At 36.6% G+C, this 20,136-nt stretch overlaps 1 protein-coding gene across 2 annotated transcripts in view; it reads left to right on the forward strand.

Moving 5' to 3' along the window:
- The window catches only part of PDE3A (phosphodiesterase 3A), a 317,086-nt gene extending 297,031 nt beyond the window's left edge, over positions 1 to 20,055 (forward strand). For both annotated transcript variants that reach the window (XM_045463832.1, XM_045463833.1), the window contains 3 exons: positions 186 to 341; positions 2,510 to 2,768; positions 12,683 to 20,055. In XM_045463832.1, coding sequence (XP_045319788.1) covers positions 186 to 341; positions 2,510 to 2,768; positions 12,683 to 12,924 — 657 coding nt within the window. In that variant the 3' untranslated portion in view covers positions 12,925 to 20,055. The remainder of the gene's footprint in view (positions 1 to 185; positions 342 to 2,509; positions 2,769 to 12,682) is intronic.
- The last annotated feature ends 81 nt before the right edge of the window (positions 20,056 to 20,136 follow it).

The raw sequence follows: 20,136 nt of genomic DNA on the forward strand, positions 1-20,136 counted from the left end.
TTTTAATCTTCCGATAAGCTATTTTACTGTTATGCAAGCCAATAATGTTATTTTAAATAACTACGAAGTTCTTCATTTCTTGGTATTCTGATCTCTACATGTTAGGAAGATAATAAATATTGTTTATCTGTTCAACTTTTGCTTTCATTGAGGCAAAACACATTTTAACTTTGCCCCTCAAACAGGTTAATGATGATGTTGGAATAGATTGGACCAATGAAAATGATCGTCTACTGGTTTGTCAAATGTGTATAAAGTTGGCTGATATCAATGGGCCAGCTAAATGTAAAGAGCTCCATCTCCAGTGGACAGAGGGTATTGTCAACGAATTTTATGAACAGGTAACTAACTTAACTGTTTATCTTAATTCCTATTTAGGCTGCTCATAAATTCAGAAAAGCTTCCAAAAGCTGTAAAATGTGATCAGTCTCTTTCATATTCATACATCAGAAAATGCGCTGACTAAAAACTCTAAACATACACAATTTGCAAGGATTGTGGGAGTGTGGGAGGGGAAGGAGAAGATACTGAGATAATGAAATGACTTAGTGAGACATTAGGAACACCATTGACATATTGTTTTTTTTTTATAAACTGATTATAAGGTAGTTTATGGGTGAATGTATATCAGATTAAGTTCATTTACTTTTTAATGTTTATTTTGAGAGAGAAAGAGCAGGAGTTGGGGGGCAGAGAGAGAGGGCGGGAAGAGGCAGAGAAAGAGAAGGAGAGAGAGAACCCCAAGCAGGCTCTGCAATGTCAGCACAGAGCCTGACACAGGGCTCGGTCTCATGAACCATGAGATTATGACCTGACTGGAATCAAGAGTCAGACACTTAACCAACTGAGCCACCCAGGCACTCCCAAGTTCATTTACTTTTAGTGGTCAATAACAGCAGCATACAAAACTTTAAAAGTAGGCATTTTATATGACATGATAATGTGAAAATAAACACACTAACAAAAAACCTACCAAACACATAAACATGGGGTGATCTTCCCCATATTATCCTATGCTGATTTAATTATATCTGAAACTGTGTTTTGAGTACTGTGATTTACTCTCTTAAGAAGAATGTGGAGGCAGTAGATCATGGGTAAAGGACAGGGATCAGTGACATAAAAAGACATGAAAAAAGTGAAGATCATTACCACGGGAGAAAATGGAGGTGATGTAATAACTGTCTTCAGATACTTAAAAGGCTGACATACAAATTTAGTGTTAAGTGATCATACATTGTGGAGATTAAAGAAGATAAATTATTGCTTAACACAGGACCTGATTTTTTTTAATGTCTATTTATTTTTGAGAGGGACAGAGACAGAATGCGAGTGGGTTAGGGGCAGAGAGAGAGGGAGACACAGAATCTGAAGCAGGCTCCAGGCTCTGCGCCGTCAGCACCAGAGCCTGACGTGGGGCTCAAACTCACGAGCCGTGAGATCATGACCTGACCAAAGTTGGACATTCAACCTACTGAGCCACCCAGGTGCCCCAAGATGTGATTTTTAAGAAACATGAGATTTCTTTTTCCTTCCCTAAAAATGGTGTGTATATAACCAGTCTATAGAAGGTATAGTGAGATTGATTTCAAGACAATGAGAGAAAAAAATTTGTATTATGAAGAAATCCAGAAATAAGTAATAAATTGCCTGCTATCGCTGGACATATTTAAAGAGGGATTAGAAAGAATTTTATAGGTTTATAAGGTTTTGTAGACAGGATTCATATATAGAATAAAAGACTTATACTTTCTAGATACTTTTCTAGAAATGAGATTAATTCATAATCCCCAAATATTGAAATAAAGAAAAATAAAAAGGATAATTTATGATCATTCTACATAGGTATAACCATTGTTGGTATTTCAGTATATTTCCTTCATTAATTTTGCTAGATGACTACTAGTTTACAATCTGTTTTTTTTCCAGAAAGATTTGAAGCAGTTCAAAATAAAAACACGCAATAGTACTGATAAACATATTGCCAAATAAGACTTTCAGAAACCATATAATCACAGAAGATACAATTCAACCAAAAGCTGGGATAAGATAGCACCTTTAATTGAGCAATAAACTATACTAAGATTTCTGGTAGCTAAGGCAAAAGAAAAAAAAGAAAACATGATAGATCATGTATTTGTTGGATAATTATTCCCAGCATTGCATTTTAAAGTGCATTTATATTCTCATTTAAAGAGGAATCATGTGTAATAAGAAGTACCATCTACTGAGACATTAGACCATTTCTTCTATTTCCCCTTAATCAAAAGCCAAAATCTCAAGATCACAAAAGTGATAAATAGCAACAAAACATTTCTACAGGGATCTTAGTAATTTGAGTAGAATCTTTTAGCAGTCAAGCAAAAGAGGGAGTTCACACATGAATGTCTAGGTTCTTACATAATTGCAAATTTTAGATGCCAAGTGAATGTTGACTTTACTAGTATTTTAAATTTTCCGTGTCATTTATCTTTCTGGTTGACTATTCATGCTAAATTCCTATTTCCAGGGTGATGAAGAGGCCAGCCTTGGGTTACCAATAAGCCCCTTCATGGACCGTTCTGCTCCTCAGTTGGCCAATCTTCAGGAATCCTTCATCTCTCACATTGTGGGTCCTCTGTGCAACTCCTATGATTCAGCAGGACTAATGCCAGGGAAATGGGTGGAAGACAGTGATGAGTCAGGAGATACTGATGACCCAGAAGAAGAGGAGGAGGAGGAGGAAGCACCAAATGAAGAGGAAACCTGTGAAAATAATGAAGCTCCAAGTAAGTTTTATAAAATCTATTTCTAGTGTGTTTTTCCTAGGATTGTTGTTTTGTTTTTTGTTTTTTGTTTTTTGTTTTTACATAGGTTTGGATGATTTTAGGCTTCTCATGAACTACATAGCTTGTGTCCACATATCATCTGCATTGGATTGTGGATAACCTCCCTTCCCTAATATCATAATAATAGCAATTATAGACTGTGGAATCTATTATAATACCATGTTCATAGAAGGATACATTCTCTGTTATGAAGCAAAAAGAAATCAAGTGGTTGAAGGCTGTTCTTCGTAGTATCTTAATGATTTAGAGATGAAAGGAATTTCACATACTATATAGAGCAACAATAGACTTTTGTTGGCCTAGTTCAAGGAAAGCCATGTGAAGTGGTAAGAGGTCGTTATCACTCATTTATGTAACAAATTTTTATTAAGCATCAACGCTGTGCCAGGCATTCTTCCACGTACTGAAGACAGAGCCATGAACAAATCAGACAAAATATAAATCCTTGCCCATTTAGACTTTTCTTTCCAGTGGAGGCAGTAGACACTAAGCAGGACAAGTCAGTAAGTCTTTAATAAGTCAGATACTGATAAATGCTCGATTTAAAAAAAGGGGGGGGGGATATGAAATACTGCAGAGAAAAGTTAAAATTTTAGATAAGGTGCCCACAGATGGTCTAAAGAAGAAAGACATAAAAAAAGAAAAAAAGAAGAAAAGACTGAAAGAAGTGAAGGAAGATCCATGGCAGTTGAGGTGGAAAAAGTGTTCCAAGAACAGAAAGAAGTAAACCATGTAAACGTCCTGAGGTCGGCATTGGCTGGGTGTTCAAGGAGCATCAGGAGAGCTGGGGTGGCTAAGACAGGAAAGGGGCTGAGGGGGCAGCAGGAGAGAGGCAGTGGGGAGCCAAATGATGTAGGGTTTGAAGGTGGGGCACTGTAGGTCACAGTATGGAGTTTGGCTTTTACTCTGAGTAAGTTGGGAAGCCCTGAGAGATGTGGTGCAGAAGAGTTAGCTGATTCAGCTTACATTTTAAATGAGTTGCTTCAGCTGCTGTATTGAGAACACTCTTGAGTCTGAGGTGGGAATAAGGGTAATAAGAGGCTGTTGAAGTTATCCAAGTGAGAAATGACTGTGGCTTTGAACCAGGCAAAGTAGTGATATTAGGAACAATGAAAAGTATTCGCATCTGGTCATTGATTTGGAGCAGCACATCATGTAGCCAACCTAATCCATTTTAACTCACCTGATGACAAAAAGGCATTAGTTTTATTCATGTCTTGAAATATTCTCTGCTACTTCTCCTGTCATAGGGAGGAGGCCCAAACATCATAATTAGGAAAACCCATAACCCTTACAGTAACATTGCACAAATAGTGTTACTATTTTCATGAAAACACAGTATGTGGTTTACCTCTGCCTTAATAAAAAAATATAGTGGTAATATTTTTCGAAGCCCTTACCCAAAATATTACCAAAGAAAGACATTCTGATCATTTATTCCCATCTTTTAGCACTGTCAGGAAAATTCATGACTCAGTTCATCTCAGCCATCTAGTAAATTCAGTCTGACATGGGTTTGACCCATTTTGCCCTCTATAAGTACTCTGTTGTAAGCTTGCAAAATAGAGATACAGAGATCTTCATGAACTATAAACTAATGAGGCAGGGTTTCACAAATTTGCTCTAGGTTAAATTTTTGCTTCAGTTCTGTCTTATATTTTAACTTTGGTACAGAATGAGGTGAAAATCAAAAGTTGTTTTACTTCAATATTCTATTATCAAAGAAATTATATTTTATTTCTCTGGTGCTTATAAAAAGATTTCCATTAGCAATTTTGTGCTAATCTTGAGATTCAGAGGTTGGAGACAAGACTTGGGATTCATGGCTTATGTTTTCATTTGTTCATTTAATAAACATGTAGTGGTTGTTTTGTTTTGTTTTGTTTAACTTCAAAGAGCCAGGAGGTAGTTTGCTGTTGAAGGACAGGACAGTTTTTTTTGTTTGTTTGTTTGTTTTTTGTTTTTGTTTTTCTTTTCCCACTGAGTGACATTGGAAAGTGTTGTCGGCTTAGCCTCTTGGAAAAGCTTTGTTCCCATGGGCTCTTACTGATTGCTATTTGAACTCAAACACATTGAAAACACACACACATAATACCGGCATCAAGAATTGAAGAACACAGGCCAGGAGATTAAACAGGCTCAACCTGTCAGCATTGGCTTTAGCAGCAAATGAGACAACCAGATATTCAATTACTTTTCGTTCTGTAGGGTTAAGTTGCCATACTGACTTCCAGATTCTGATGTGTTACTCTCCAAGCCCAGATTTCCTCATTTCTAACTCGACTGCTGTAGAATCCGAGTAATTTTAGTTTCATAATCAGATTGACTGAGACGGTTAACTTGATTGAGTCTGAAAGTTAGGTTTCAGAAAAAATTTAGATTAAATATGCACTGATAATTTCAGCAATTTGCAAAACTTGGAGATCTCCCAGGAAACACAGAATTAAATGTTTCAATATGGTATCCTAGGGAAAGAAGGCTTTTTCCCAACCTCATAATTAAATCTGAAAGATTCCTACAGCGAACTAAGAGGTTTCTAATGAAGTACTAAGCTGCATTTAGAATTTCAGCAATGAAAGGCTCTTTGTTCTCATTTCAAAAGGTTCCAGTGCTGAACAATTTGGCTCCCAATACAGGCATGTTTTAGACCACCTGCAGACTCTAATCTACGCAAATTTATTTGGTACAAACTTTCTTCTACGTCACCTTATTCAGTTCAAATCCAGAGAGGTTTATTGCTAACATTTAACAGCATTAATAAGAGAACAGCTGTTCTCATGGGAGCTGTCCTGAAAGGAAAAGGGGAAAAATCAAGCTTTTGTTACCTTCATGCCTTTGAATACACTGCCATGAATGTGTATAACTTTCAGATGGAATAATCACCTTGGGCAGTAGTGTTTTCCTATAACCGTGATTCAAATCTGTCCTTCGGCCAATGCTCATTGGTAACTCTCTTGATTCAAAGGATTAGGTTCAAAAGTATATTGACATTGAAAAATTCCTAAACAGAAGCCGATTTGACTTAACTATAATAAAAACAAAGTAGACACAGACAAGTAGATGACTTTGGTAGAAGAATAATTTTATAAATTTGCTTTTAAAACTCTAATGTGGTAGTAATATATTTTATTTTTATAGAAATAATTCAGATTTCTTTAAATTTTAGTGTATATGTATACACACACACACACACACACATGCATACACATATACACAGAGTCTTTGTTAAGAAACGTTCAGTTGAAGAAATTGATGTCATGCTCCACAGACCCGTAACCCTGCCTGTATGCATGCCCCTCACTCTGCCTGGAATGCTGCCAACACCTTCACCTAGAGTATTTAATTCTCAAAATTTACGTCTCACCTCAGGTGTCCTGTTCTTTGGAAAAAAAAAAATTTACCTATCCCCTCACAGGCTGAGTCTCTTGTGTTGCCATGGTTTTAATGTACCAGAGAGAGATTGCAATATACACTTTGTTAAAAATGTCAAGGGACGCTTTATTCAACATTGTTGCGATAAGGGAGAGAAATTAAACTCAACTCCATTGAAACTAAGGCAGGAGAATTTTTAAGCAATAGCATGAGCTATGAAAAAGTACTATAGGACCTTAGAGGGAAGTTGGCCCATGTGATTGAGCCATTTGTGTTTGCTAATTGGTACGTATTGAAGTTAGGCACCTTCCCTCCCGTGAAGACTGAAAGTTAGGGCCCCTGTTTTTCTTGATTTCATTTCAAAAGAATTAATGCCCATGTACTTGAGGAAGGAGTTCCTGGGTTGTAAAACTGGCTAGAAACTGGGAGAAGTTTTATCTGTATTACAAAAGAGCAGAGAAAGTGTCTGCACTTTCAAGTTTTTTAAAGTAAATGCTATAATAAAAGGCAGGCCAGAGACATACAATCTGGAAGAAACTGGTCTAGAATTTAGTCCAGCTAAGGGGAGCATCAAGACCATCTTAGTCACATGCATACGTCTGTCATAAAACATAGCATGTGTATTTTATTTTCTTGTCTTCTTTGCTCTCTCTCCTATAAACAGTAAACTCCTTTAAGGCAAGCTCTTGGACTAATTGGTCTTTGTGTATGTAGCATCCAGAAATTTCTTGTCAATTAGTAGGTGGTCAATATAAATTTGATTGATGGGTTCATCTCATAAATAAAAATGAAAACAGTAAATCATTTTTTAAATTCTTGCTTATGACTCAGCCTATATCCATTCACCCTGGCATTTGTTCAATTTAATAATTTTGTTATATGTCTGTATAGTTCAAAATTAATTCAAGATAGCGTGTCCCTTTTTTTTGGCATCTGTTTCTTTTCTTTTTATTCCTTTTTTTTAATTCACATCCAAATTAATCAGCATATACTGCAACAATGATTTCAGGAGTAGATTCCTTAGTGTCTCTTACCCATTTACCCCATCCCCCCTCCCACAACCCCTCCAGCAACCCTCAGTTCTCCATATTTATGAGTCTCTTCTGTTTTGTCCCCCTCCCTGTTTTTATATTATTTTTGTTTCCCTTCCCTTATGTTCATCTGTTTTGTCTCTTAAAGTCCTCATATGAGTGAAGTCATATAATTTTTGTCTTTCTCTGACTAATCTCACTTAGCATAATACCCTCCAGTTCCATCCACATAGTTGCAAATGGTAAGATTTCATTCTTTTTGATTGACGAGTAATACTCCATTGTGTATATGTATATATACCACCTCTTCTTTATCCGTTCATCCATCGATGGACATTTGGGCTCTTTCCATACTTTGGCTGTTGTTGATAGTGCTGCTATAAACGTGGGGGTGCATGTGTCCCTTCGAAACAGCACACCTGTATCCCGTAGATAAATGCCTAGTAGTGCAATTGGTGGGTCATAGGGAAGTTCTATTTTTAGCTTTTTGAGGAACCTCCATACTGTTTTCCAGAGTGGCTGCACCAGCTTGCATTCCCACCAACGATACAAAAGAGATCCTTTTTCTCTGCATCCTCGCCAACATCTGTTGTTGACTGAGTTGTTCATGTTACCCATTCTGACAGGTGTCAGGTGGTATCTTACTGTGGTTTTGATTTGTATTTCCCTGATGATGGGTGATGTGGAGCATTTTTTCATGTGTTGATTAGCCATCTGTATATCTTCCTTGGAGAAGTGTCTATTCATGTCTTTTGCCCATTTCTTCACTGGGTTATTTGTTTTTTGGGTGTTGAGTTTGAGAAGTTCTTTATAGATTTTGGATACTAACCCTTTATCTCATATGTCATTTGCAAATATCTTCTCCCTTTCTGTCAGTTGCCTTTTAGTTTTACTGATTGTTTCCTTCACTGTGCAGAAGGTTTTTATTTTGATGAGGTCCCAGTAGTTCATTTTTGCTTTTGTTTCCTTTGCCTCTGGAGACATGTTGAGTAAGAACTTGCTGCACGTAAGATCAAAGAGTTTTTTGCCTGCTTTCTCCTCAAGGATTTTGATGGCTTCCTGTCTTACATTGAGGTCTTTCATCCATTTTGAGTTTATTTTTGTGTATGGTGTAAGAAAGTGGTCCAGGTTCATTTTTCTGCATGTCGCTGTCCAGTTTTCCCAGCACCTCTTGCTGAAAAGACTGTCTTTATTCCATTGGATATTCTTTCCTGCTTTGTCAAAGATCAGTTGGCCATATGTTTGTGGGTCCATTTCTGGGTTCTCTATTCTGTTCCATTGATCTGAGTGTTCTTGTGCCAGTACCATACTATCCTGATGATTACAGCTTTGTAGTATAGCTTGAAGTCTAGGATTGTGATGCCTCCTGCTTTGGTTTTCTTTTTCAAGATCGCTTTGGCTATTCAGGGTCTTTTCTGGTTCCATACAAATTTTAGGATTATTTGTTCTAGCTCTGTAAAGAATGCTGGTGTAACTTTGATAGGGATTGCGTTGAATATGTAGATTGCTTTGGGTAGTATTGACATTTTAACAATATTTGTTCTTCCTATCCAGGAGCATGGAATCTTTTTCCATTTTTGTGTGTCTTCTTCCATTTCTTTCATAAGCTTTCTATACTTTTCAGTGTATAGATTTTTCACCTCTTTGTTTAGATTTATTCCTGGGTATTTTATGGTTTTTAGTGCAACTGTAAATGGGATCGATTCTTTGATTTCTCTTTCCGTTGCTTCATTGTTGGTGAATAGGAATGCAACCAATTTCTGTGTGTTGACTTTATATACTGCAACTTTGCTGAATTCATGAATCAGTTCTAGCAGTTTTTTGGTGGAGTCTTTTGGGTTTTCCATACAGATTATCACGTCATCTGAGAAGAGTGAAAGTTTGACCTCCTCCTGGCTGATTTGGATGCCTTTTATTTCTTTCTGTCAGTTTTTCCCTTTTGAGAATGATATTAGCATTGGGTCGTTCATATATGGCTTTTATGATCTGGGGGTATGCTCCTTCTATCCGTACTTTCTTGAGGGTTTTTTATCAAGAAAGGATGCTGTATTTTGTCAAATGCTTTCTCTGCATCTATTGAGAGGATCATATGGTTCTTGTCCTTTCTTTTATTGATGTGATGAATCATGCTAATTGTTTTGCAGATATTGAACCAACCCTGCATCCCAGGTATAAATCCCTCTTGGTCGTGGTGAATAATTTTTTTAACGTATTGTTGGAGCCGGTTGGCTAATATCTTGTTGAGGATTTTTGTATCCATGTTCATCAGGGAAATTGGTCTGTAGTTCTCCTTTTTAGTGGGGTCTCTGTCTGGTTTTGGAATCAAGGTAATGCTGGCTTCATAGAAAGAGCTTGGAAGTTTTCCTTCCATTTCTATTTTTTGGAATAGTTTCAAGAGAATAGGTGTTAACTCTTCCTTAAATGTTTGGTAGAATTCCCCTGGAAAGCCATCTGGCCCTGGACTCTTGTTTTTTGGCAGATTTTTGATTACTAATTCAGTTTCCTTACTGGTTATCAGCGTCCTTTTTTTTTTTTAACTGTATTTTGAAATTGATCTTACCCTGTAAAATAAAAGAATTTTTGTGGTATATTATAATAAAACTGTTGACAGAATCACTAGTACTTCCATAAAAATTGTGGTGGATGGCCTCCAAAAGATCTACTTCCTTTGGCATATCTCATAGCTAATGTATTTTTTTCCTATTCTTACTATTTTTTTTCTTCTTTTTTCCTCTTAGATTGTACATTGTAAATCATTACTACTTCATTAGGTAAACCCAAATATCCCTGCTGATATTCCTGGTAACGTGTACTGTTAACTCTTTAATGTAGTCCCCATTAGATCATAACTTCCTGTGGACCACTTTTTCATATCATTGTCATTTTTATCACTTATCACCACTTCATCATTTACTTGGACCTGTGGAACAGAAACTAGAAAGAACGTGATTCATCTAGTAAACTCTTACTAAAGTCTGGAGCTTTGTACACAATATACACACAAAAGGAGGGACCTGGCTTCTGTGCATTGGAAAGTTCATAGTCCAATGGGGGATCTTAGCCTAATTTCTAAATTCTTGTTCTAAGTCTAAGATGGCCACTCGGATGAAGGTACTAAAAGTTATATTCTGGCTGCAACCAGACCCTCTTCTAAACTCAAGTCTAGCTCTTACTTTACCTCTGCACTTGAAGGTCTCCCAGACATTTCATGTTCAGCATCTCCCTCAAATCTCCTCACCTAACATTGCCTTCTCAGTACATCTTATGACCACTTACTCAATGGCTCAGGCCAGACAGCTCAGGGTTGTCTTTGATTCCTCTCTCTTCTTTTTTTCCTTACATCTAATCAGTTGCCAAAGTCCTGTTGATTAAACCTCACAAATATGTCTCACATTTATCTACTTGTCTTCATTTTCATTACTTTCTTCCTAGCCCAAGCCATGGTCATCATGCCATATTCTCTTGGCTGAGTAATTTTTGTCTCTTTCTGGAACCTTTAAAAGATTTTGTAAGACTCAGTGTGATTGTACCTACCTTTTCACTCTTGCCCGCTAGAGTAAAAGCTCCATGCTGGCAGGCATTATGTCTATCAGTGAATGACCAGAACCTACCATACTTGGTACATATTAGGTTCTTAATAAGTAGATAAAGAATTGGAAGACTAAATAGTGAATTATGGTATCAAATCAAAGGTCTTTAAAACGTCTTATGTTTCATCTGTCAAAGTTGATCATATTATAATTCCTTAAGAGATGCAATTCTGTGAAAATTGTCCTTACTATTTCCATGTTGAACACATGAAATGTTTTGGTCACCAACACAATGTAATTTATTTACTTATCAAATGCATATTTGCTGAGCCTCATTCTGTTTAAGATACGTACTTGTCTTTACAAGGCTCCCTAAAAGAAGCTGTAGTCTAGTAGAGGGGCTGAGGCCTGTAATATATGAGAGCAAGATAAGTGCCCTAAAGAATGCATGTTATTGGGGCACCTGGGTGGCTCAGTGGGTTAAGCGTCTGAGTTTTGGTTTTGGCTCAGGTCAGGATCTCACACTTTTGTGAGTTTGAGCCCCGTGTTGGGCTCTGTGCTGACAGTGCTGCAGACCCTGCTTGGGATTCTCTCTCTACCCCTCTCTTACTCGTGCAGTCTCTGTCTTTCTCAAAATAATAAACTTTAAAAAATTAAATAAAATAAAAATAAAAGAATGCACATCATTGAGGACAGTGTTTTTGTTACAAGTGACAAGACTCCAATAAAGTGAGTATATACAAAAGGGAAAATTACTGGTTCAGGTAATTGGGATGTTGTCCAGTATTCACGCTTACTTGCACCTGCTCTTGTCTCTGAGTCACCTGCCTGACAGCTTGATCTTTCAACCTTTCTTTCTATGTGAGACTGGAAATCTAGCCAGCTCTGTATTCACTTCATTTCACATAAACAGGCAGAGGAGAAAAGATCCCCAGCCCCTATTCCCTGACTGATTCCATGCTGTTGGGAAAATTCCCAGGGGAAGACGCTGATTGACCTGATTTGGGTCACACCTATTGACTAGCTGCTGCAACAGGGCTATATTGTGGGAAGGTGGGTGGGGAAGTAGAGTTTGACAACCTTTTCTAGAACTATATAATTGAAAGAAGGGATGAGAGTTTCTGATTTTGGATATGCAGTTATCAGAAAAAATTACCAAGATAATGAGAAAGGAAAAAAATGAAAACAATGTGTACTCTTGGAAGCATGAATGGAGGGAAATGAGAGTTTAGAAGAGTGAGGGGAGACAGGGGGAGAGAATATTTCTTATAGGAGCAATTCAGTAAAATCTGAGTCTTAAAATAATAAATGGGCATGCGCTTTTGAGGACTGAGAAGAGCATTTGAGAAGGAGGGCCAGTACCTGCTGGACAGTAGAAGAGTTCAGTGTATATATGGAAGTAGAGACAGAAGCCAGGCTGCGGAAGATGGAAGACTGCAAAAGCACGTTTGTGCCAGCTTGTGGGAGAACTTTGACAGGACTTTGAAATTAATATTTTAGTCCGTGTGAAGCAGAACAATAACATTCAAACCATCCTAAAAGAAATCAATCTTGTAGACTTTTGTGGGTTGAATTAGCTGACAAAGGAAAGGAAGACCTAACAAGAAGTTCTTCCAGTAGTCCAGGTGAAAAATCTGGAGGATCTGACTATATTGAGAATAATACCAAAACTTAAGCAAAACTTTTTATTGGGCATTACTGGATATTAAATCCGGTTCACAATATGTCTCGATGTAACCATGATATATTAATGATGGTTACCATCCCCCTCTTATTTCCCCACTCTTGAAAGCAACATTATGATGATACACAAATCAAGTGGTATATGTATCTGTTTGGTACTTTAGCTCCTATTAATGATGTGAAAAAAAATAACCATCATGTACTTAGCACACAAATAAGTAATTTGGTGTTTTCTCAGGAAAGAAAACTTTCAAAAGGAGGAAAATCTACTGCCAAATAACTCAACACCTCCTGCAGAACCACAAGATGTGGAAGAAAGTCATTGAAGAGGAACAGCGGTTGGCGGGCATAGAGAGTCAATCCCTGGACCAGTCACCCCAACAGCATTCCTCAGAACAGATCCAGGCCATCAGGGAAGAAGAGGAAGAGAAAGGGAAGCCAAGAGGAGAGGAGATCCCAACCCTGAAGCAAAACCAGTGACGATGGATATAATGAGCTGTGTTTCCCAACAGAGTGACTTGTCACAGACTCTTTTCAAGCCAGCACAACACTTAGACACAACACTGTAGAAATACAAGAAGATGGGCAAACAGCTATTGCATTTGGGAATTCTTCGCATTTTATGTGTTTATTTTTACAGTGAGGTACATTGTTAAAAACTCTTGCTCGGAGAAGCTTTCACATTTGCAACACCAGCTTCCAAGGATTTTTTTTAAGGAAGAAGTATATATGTGTGTGTGTATATAAGCTCGCACGTAGATACATGTAAAACATATTCACACACATACACGCACATGCACACTGAAAGCCAGGGTTACTGGCTCCACACTTTAGTAACATTCATATTAAGATATATAGTGGTCACTGTGATATAGTAAGTTATAAAGGAAAAAAAAAAAAGGAAAACAATTCACAGAGGAAATGGGGCGGCTTAGCAGGGAAACAGTGCAGTGAATGTAAGTTACCAACTAAGGAGCTTTTGCTCTTAGTACTGACGGATGAAAGTTCCAGAGCATTATTTGAATTCTTCTACATCCTGCCGATATCGTGTGTGTGTGTGTGTGTGTGTGTGTGTGTGAGAGAGAGAGAGAGAGAGAGAGAGAGAGAGAGAGACAGGAGAGAGAGCATGCTTGTGTGTATGTATGTGCTTATGTCAACAGAGATTTTTATGGTTTTAGTCATTCATAGAATAGCTGCAGCAGATGACTCAGCACATCTGAACAAACGGAAGGCAGTTCACTCTGGAGTGTCTGAGAGGCAGCCATTCCAAATGCCTTCCTCCATTTAGCTTCAGTCCAGGACCCTCTGAAGAGGGAGGGTATTCACAGGCTGGTGAGAGGGCCACGGGATTGGTACTATGCTAATGCACCACTTGGAGGCGCTCTATCACCGGCCTTAAACCTGGAAGACTGAGGCATTTTCCAATCTGCTTGCCTAATGAATGTATAGGAGCTGTTTGTCTGTGAGTATGTCTGTCACTCATGTAAGATCAAATCAACTATTTTTAAGGGGATGGCATTCTTTATACATAAACACCTAAGAAGGGGCTGAAGTCCGATCTTTTAATTAGGTTAGAATTCTGAAAAATTGCCAGAGGAGACTTGGGGGAATTGCTCTTCACGGTGACCTTCCATGTCTTAAATATGCTGCAAAATGTGTGATAGAAAAGAAGAAAAAAAGGCAAACAGAAACCCACTATGGGACATATAGCGAGAGATGAAGGGGGAAAATTGCAACCTAGGGTTTGGTGTTTGTTGACGTAGTGAAAGCCTGGTTCTGGGCAACTGTTGAAGATTGGCTTTGGGTGGTGAAGGTCCCACTGACAACAACCTTGTTGTGGTGTTCCACGTGCCGTGGGGTAAGGTAGCTTCTGTCTGCAATCTGGCCCATTGTCATGTTTCTTTTGGCAGGGAAAATTATAGAGGGGATTTTGGGTACTGGGCCTATTATTGAAAGTCTTTTTTTTTTTTTATTTGTTCATCTACACTTGTTTATGCTGTGAGCCAAACCTTATTTAAAAAGTTGATACTCACTTTCAATATTTTATTTCATATTATTATATTTGTCATGAATAGTTATCTTGATGTAAATATAAAGATTTTTTTTGTTTCTGTAGATAGTAAACTCTTTTTTTAAAAAAAGGAAAAGGGAAACATTTTTATAAAGTTATATTTTAATCACCATTTTTATACATTGTATCTGTCTCCAAGCCCAGTAAGAGAGTGATGAATCATTTGCACGGAGGTCTAAGGACAGCCACATATCTACCTATTCTAATTTAAATGATAATCAGATAGTTATTTTATGCCAATTAAAGGAAGATGCCACAAAGAATGTTTTTTCCTAGGAACTTTGAACTTTTAGGTCACTTTGGGGTTCATGTCTCCCAAAGAGAAAGACTTGCATAACCAATACTGAATTTTTATAATTGGTATCCATTTCTTGCCAATGGTTTTTGGTTATAATTCCTCCTTCAGTACTATGTACGGAAGAACTTGTTCATCAATGAAACGATCTTAGCTTCTAAGTTAACCTTGATGGTGATTTCTAATTTTTCTTTCCTCTGAAGTCATAGCAAAGAGTGTTTACATTAAAAATGCTTTTGTTTCTCATAAATGAATATTCTTCCTTTCCAAAGCAGTGATTTTACATTAACCTATGGCATTTTTCAAATAAGGCAAACATAATATAATCGAAAGTAAACACAATTTCAGGGCAGATTTCCCATTAAGTAGGAAAATATGAAAAAGGATCAAATAGATGCAGACTCTGCTTCAAAAATGAGAATAATTTCATATTTTTGTGTTAACACTAGGTCTTCACTATTCAGGATTTATTGAGTTGTTTTCCATTTTCTTAGTAATGCTTTTGTGTGTCATGTTTGCAAAAATTACTGTGAGTCCAATGCATTTCCCCAGTGACATTAACTGTTTTCCTTCCCTTGCAAATAAGAGAAGAGGGGGGAAAAATGTGCTCGTTTATCTCTTGTACCTAATTACTTAAGAAAACAAATCTTTCCCCATTCTCCAAATGTCGTATAACAAGTGTCTAAAACACAGGTGAAAGTGAGCACAAATATAGGTTGTGGAGCAAGTAGTGTGACAGCAAAACAGTCACGAGTCTATAACTGTGTATTGGCAGGTGCTGCGTCAAAGCTGGCCAGTCTGGCTGCCAGAGTAGAGGTCTTAGCAAATGACTCGGTTGTGTTTATTCTGTTTTAAAGTACCTGAAATAATGGTGGCCAAAGCACTTAGAACCTCTTCATTCCCAAATTGTGTTAATCAGTCCAGGCAAATTGATCACCTTTTTTTCTTCAAAAATCAGTTGCCAGGATGTTACAGCTAAAAGTCCATTGAAATAAAGAAATAGAGATCAAGGATGACCCTTTCATACACATTCAGTACATCCCAAAGGATGACCAGGGGCATAAAAAGATGTTTTCTGCTGGCTATGTTCTCCTCGGTGACAGCAGTATTACTGTGTTCACTTCCAACTCCGGAGCTTATTCCCTGTGGTGCCAGTGTGTTTGTTGCAATTTGCTACATTTTTATATGAGCCTATTTATAGGTGCCATTTAGGTAAACTCAGGTCTTTCAAATGAAGGAATCTGTAGCCCATTTAGGAAAAAGGATCATTGTACAGACAGCCATAAACCCAATGGGAGGAAAACTCGGAGCTGGTGACCTTGATGCTAGGGGTTGCTTTCTGTTAAGGAAAAGACCAGGTATTACTATGAGTGTCATCACTGTTGTTTCCAGCATGCTATTATAATGTCCTTTCCAGGTATCCAGCTAAGCCAACCTTTAGGATATCGTTTCCTTGGTGAGAACACCACTTTAGCTTTTTTCTAAACTATAAAATTTTATTTGTCGTTTCTATAAGATTTGGTTTTCTCTCAGTAGATGAAGATAGTAGCACTGTACAGGGATAGATCTATACTAGTCTTCATCTGGCAAGTGAAGGAATGTCCTCATGTTTAAGAAAATACTCATTTTCTAAAAACAGAATACCCAATTCTATATGTTCCGTTTTGATCGACTTCCAGAACAAACCCCTAATTATTGCAATCCCAGTAAACCTAAAGAAAAGGGATTGTACGATGTGCAGACTGTTCGTATTACATGTATGTATTGTGATTTCCTCATGTCCCCTGCCTCTCTTGATTTGCGATTTCCCGGCGTCCCCTGTCACGTGCCCAGAGAACTTTCTTTGAAGGTAAAAGCTGTGCAAGAGGCATGAGACTCAGGCCTATTCTTTGTTTAAATGGTGGAAAAATATAAATTATTTTCTAAGTAATAAAGATATGCAAATTATCATTGTAAATAAAGTCTAAAGTTTGAAATGACTGCTTTATATAAGTGATATTTGTGTGATGAACAATTCCTGACCAATGAGAAGTGACTGATCAAAAAATCATTTCTAGCCTACTTTGGGAGGTATTTTTGGTGCTTCGCTGTCAGTATGGGGATCTCCATTGTCCTCACCTTTTGAAATATTTCTAAAATAATAATGAAAACCACAGTAAGGATCTTACTGTCCTTTCTTCCATCCTAACCCTGAGTCCCACTTAATGCCTTTCCTGGTTTATATGCCACTTTGGAAATAAACTGTCTTTTCAAACTGGCAGAAGCCTCCAGTGAAACCAACTTTTGTAAGCTTTCATAGCCTGGGGTAAATCAAGATTCTCCTTATTCTAGGGATTCTCAGCTCCTGTGTGTGGAAAGAAAAATATCAGTAAAATTTCAAATGCTCATAGGTTACCTCCAGACCATTGAGACCTAAAATATCTGTATACTTCGAAACCAAACTGAGTTTCTTTCATTCACCTTCGCTCCTAACAAGCAGCAAAATACTTTATGATCGTTGTTCTAGGTCATTCATTTCTCTTGTGATTTTTCCATGAAAGGAAACTGAATTTGCTGATACTGTTCGTCTGTTTTTCTAATCTGTTCAACAAAATTCCACCATAAGATTAGGAGACCAATTAGCCGTTTTAAGCGAGGAGCATTCCAAAATTAAATTACTCTTAGAACCTCTAATCAGGGCAAAATATGCAAGTTTTAGGTCCCCTGTATTCATATCAGTTTGTTCCTCTAGAAAATACTCAAATTCTTATTGCATATTTGATTGATTGCATATTCAGTGCATATAAGCACTGAATTAATTAAACTATAAACAATGCATTCAGCAACTTAAATTGAGGTTTGCATGGTATTTATAATGTTTAGCACTAATAATCCATGATCAGAGAAGAAAAGATTTTTCAGTCTATATTACATACCATGGCAATTTGTGTATCACCTCACACATTTCATTTATTACCATGCTGCAACTTTACCTTACCTAATGGTGCTTTTACCTTACCTGAGTGATCTTTACGTACATACTATCACATCATTCAAACAGGTTAACAATGGTGACAAAAAATAATTAGGCATTGTCCTGCTAAATATGTTTAAAGACCCAAAACTAAACCTTAAATCTTTATTATTTGGTGGAACTCCATGTTAACATCTGCAGATTCAAAAATACTCATCCACCGTAAATTATTTTAGTACAGTAAGACTATAAATTATATGGAATTGTATAGAGATGGAAAACAAAATTAGCTTTTGCTCTGTGCTTCAGGTTGCAAAATGAACCCAAATTTCCTATCTAAAGGTAGCGGGTTCTTTTCCATATTCTACTCCTAAGGTTGATTACTTGAAAGGCATTGGTATTCATGGATTTCTGCTTCCCTCAACAGAAGAGAAGCCAACCCTTCTTTTGATAGATAGTAAACATGTACCTGTTCAGGAAAGTTTCCTCATTGCTTCACATCAAGAAGAGGTTCTTTAAGCATGCAAATAATCCATTAAAAAAATGCTTCAGAGAGTAATATTGTCATCGTATGTAAGTACTATCAAAAATATTTAAATTTGATATAGTTTTTGAAACAAAGCTGTTTAAAATTTTTTTTGTTATTCAATTACAACGAAACTCACAAAATGACCTTCCATGGTAGAGAGACGCTAAATATATTGATAGAATTAAAACTACTATTGTGTCATAAAAACTGGAAAGAATATTTAATTATTTTTCTAATATCTCTCATGCCTCAGGGAGGAAATTGTTTTATGGCAGGTTCAAGAAATACATGAAATAGATAAAGATAAACTTAGTACCAATAATTTAATTAGATGAAATGCACAAATTATAGCCTGAGTTTTTCAGACTCGTCCAGAAAAAAAAGGAATGTATTATCCAGCAATTTTTCATGGATTAGATTGTTTTAAAGTAAATGGTCTGTTAATGTAAATTATATTTTAGTAAATTATAACACTGTTAAAAAGCCAAATACGTTATCTTCATTACTAAAAATAATTAAATCTTATTAATCTTGACTTTCACAGATGAAGCACTGACCAGGCAATAAACTACACCCACTACTTCATCTACCAAGACTGATCAAATGGTAGGTCGGAATTTGAAATTCATTAACAGAAACATAAATTTTTAAAAATCATGTTAAAGCTTTACTGCTTTAACTAAAATTTCAGTGTCAGTAAAAGTACCTATTTCAATTGAAACAAATTTTAGCAGGGAATTCTTCCTTTCCTCTTTAAAAAAAAAAAAGAAAGTCAAACTCATAGGAGAAAAGTGTGACTTCTCTTCAGTTTTACTTCTCTAGCTCAAAATAGTCAAGGAAAAGTGATCAGAAATTCTCCGCCATAATAAGGAATAAGAATGCCCTTCACCTAAGTTACAACTCTCCACACCCAGTTTCATTGTGCAGTCCATGGTACCAGAAAGCAGAAAAAAAAAAAAAAAAAAAAAAAAAAAAAAAAGCTATGGATCAGGAGTGAACACAACATAAAATGTGAAGGATCATGCCAGCACACCCCTCCATCTTTGTGATAAACCAATTTAGTTATCAGTTACTCTTGAGTAAAGACACTTAATGGATCCATATTTCAGCCCTGACTTCCGTTATACAGTCAGCACGTACACATGCTTTGGAATGTGAATTAGCCCTTAGAACTTAGAAACTGCTGCTTGAGTACCTTTTGATGGGAAGGACTTTTTTTTTCTTTTAATTCTAGTAATTTTACTCCCTATATAATAGCAAAATATTTAGATGATTTAATGTAAAATTAAAAGTAGTTGTTTAAAGATGTTTTGTGTATATAACTTGTTGGTTAGAATTTTCCGTCAACTTTCTTTTGAAAATTAACTGGTTATTTTTATGGCTCAAAAACTCCTATCACATATTATGTTTTAGCTAGTTATAAGCATAAACCAGTACTATAGTGTTGCTATCTTTAAATAATAATCCTAATTACCTATATATTACCTGTTAGTGGGGTTTATTGGCTTGACATTTAGTGTATATTTATTCATTAGTTTTTTTTTATATATAATCACTATTTTTTAATATTCTGTCAAATATCTGCATGGGATTTTTACCATACCATGTTTGCTTAACTGGTGGTTTGCTTTTGTTTTTGTTTTTCATTTGAGTGTCAATTCATTTCTTGATATATTCTCACAGAAGTATGCATACCATTTTTTGCTCCAACAAGTACAGTGTGTTAGTTGATGAGCACTGGAAATAAATATCACTGAACCCACCCACCCCTTGATATTTCTTCCTAAAGATTTTGGTCATGCAAATCAGAAAATGAAAAATCGGTGCTTTTAAAAATATTCAAA

The sequence above is a fragment of the Leopardus geoffroyi genome, chromosome B4 (genome assembly GCF_018350155.1).
Source record: "Leopardus geoffroyi isolate Oge1 chromosome B4, O.geoffroyi_Oge1_pat1.0, whole genome shotgun sequence".
In the NCBI taxonomy this organism is placed as follows: Eukaryota; Metazoa; Chordata; class Mammalia; order Carnivora; family Felidae; genus Leopardus; species Leopardus geoffroyi.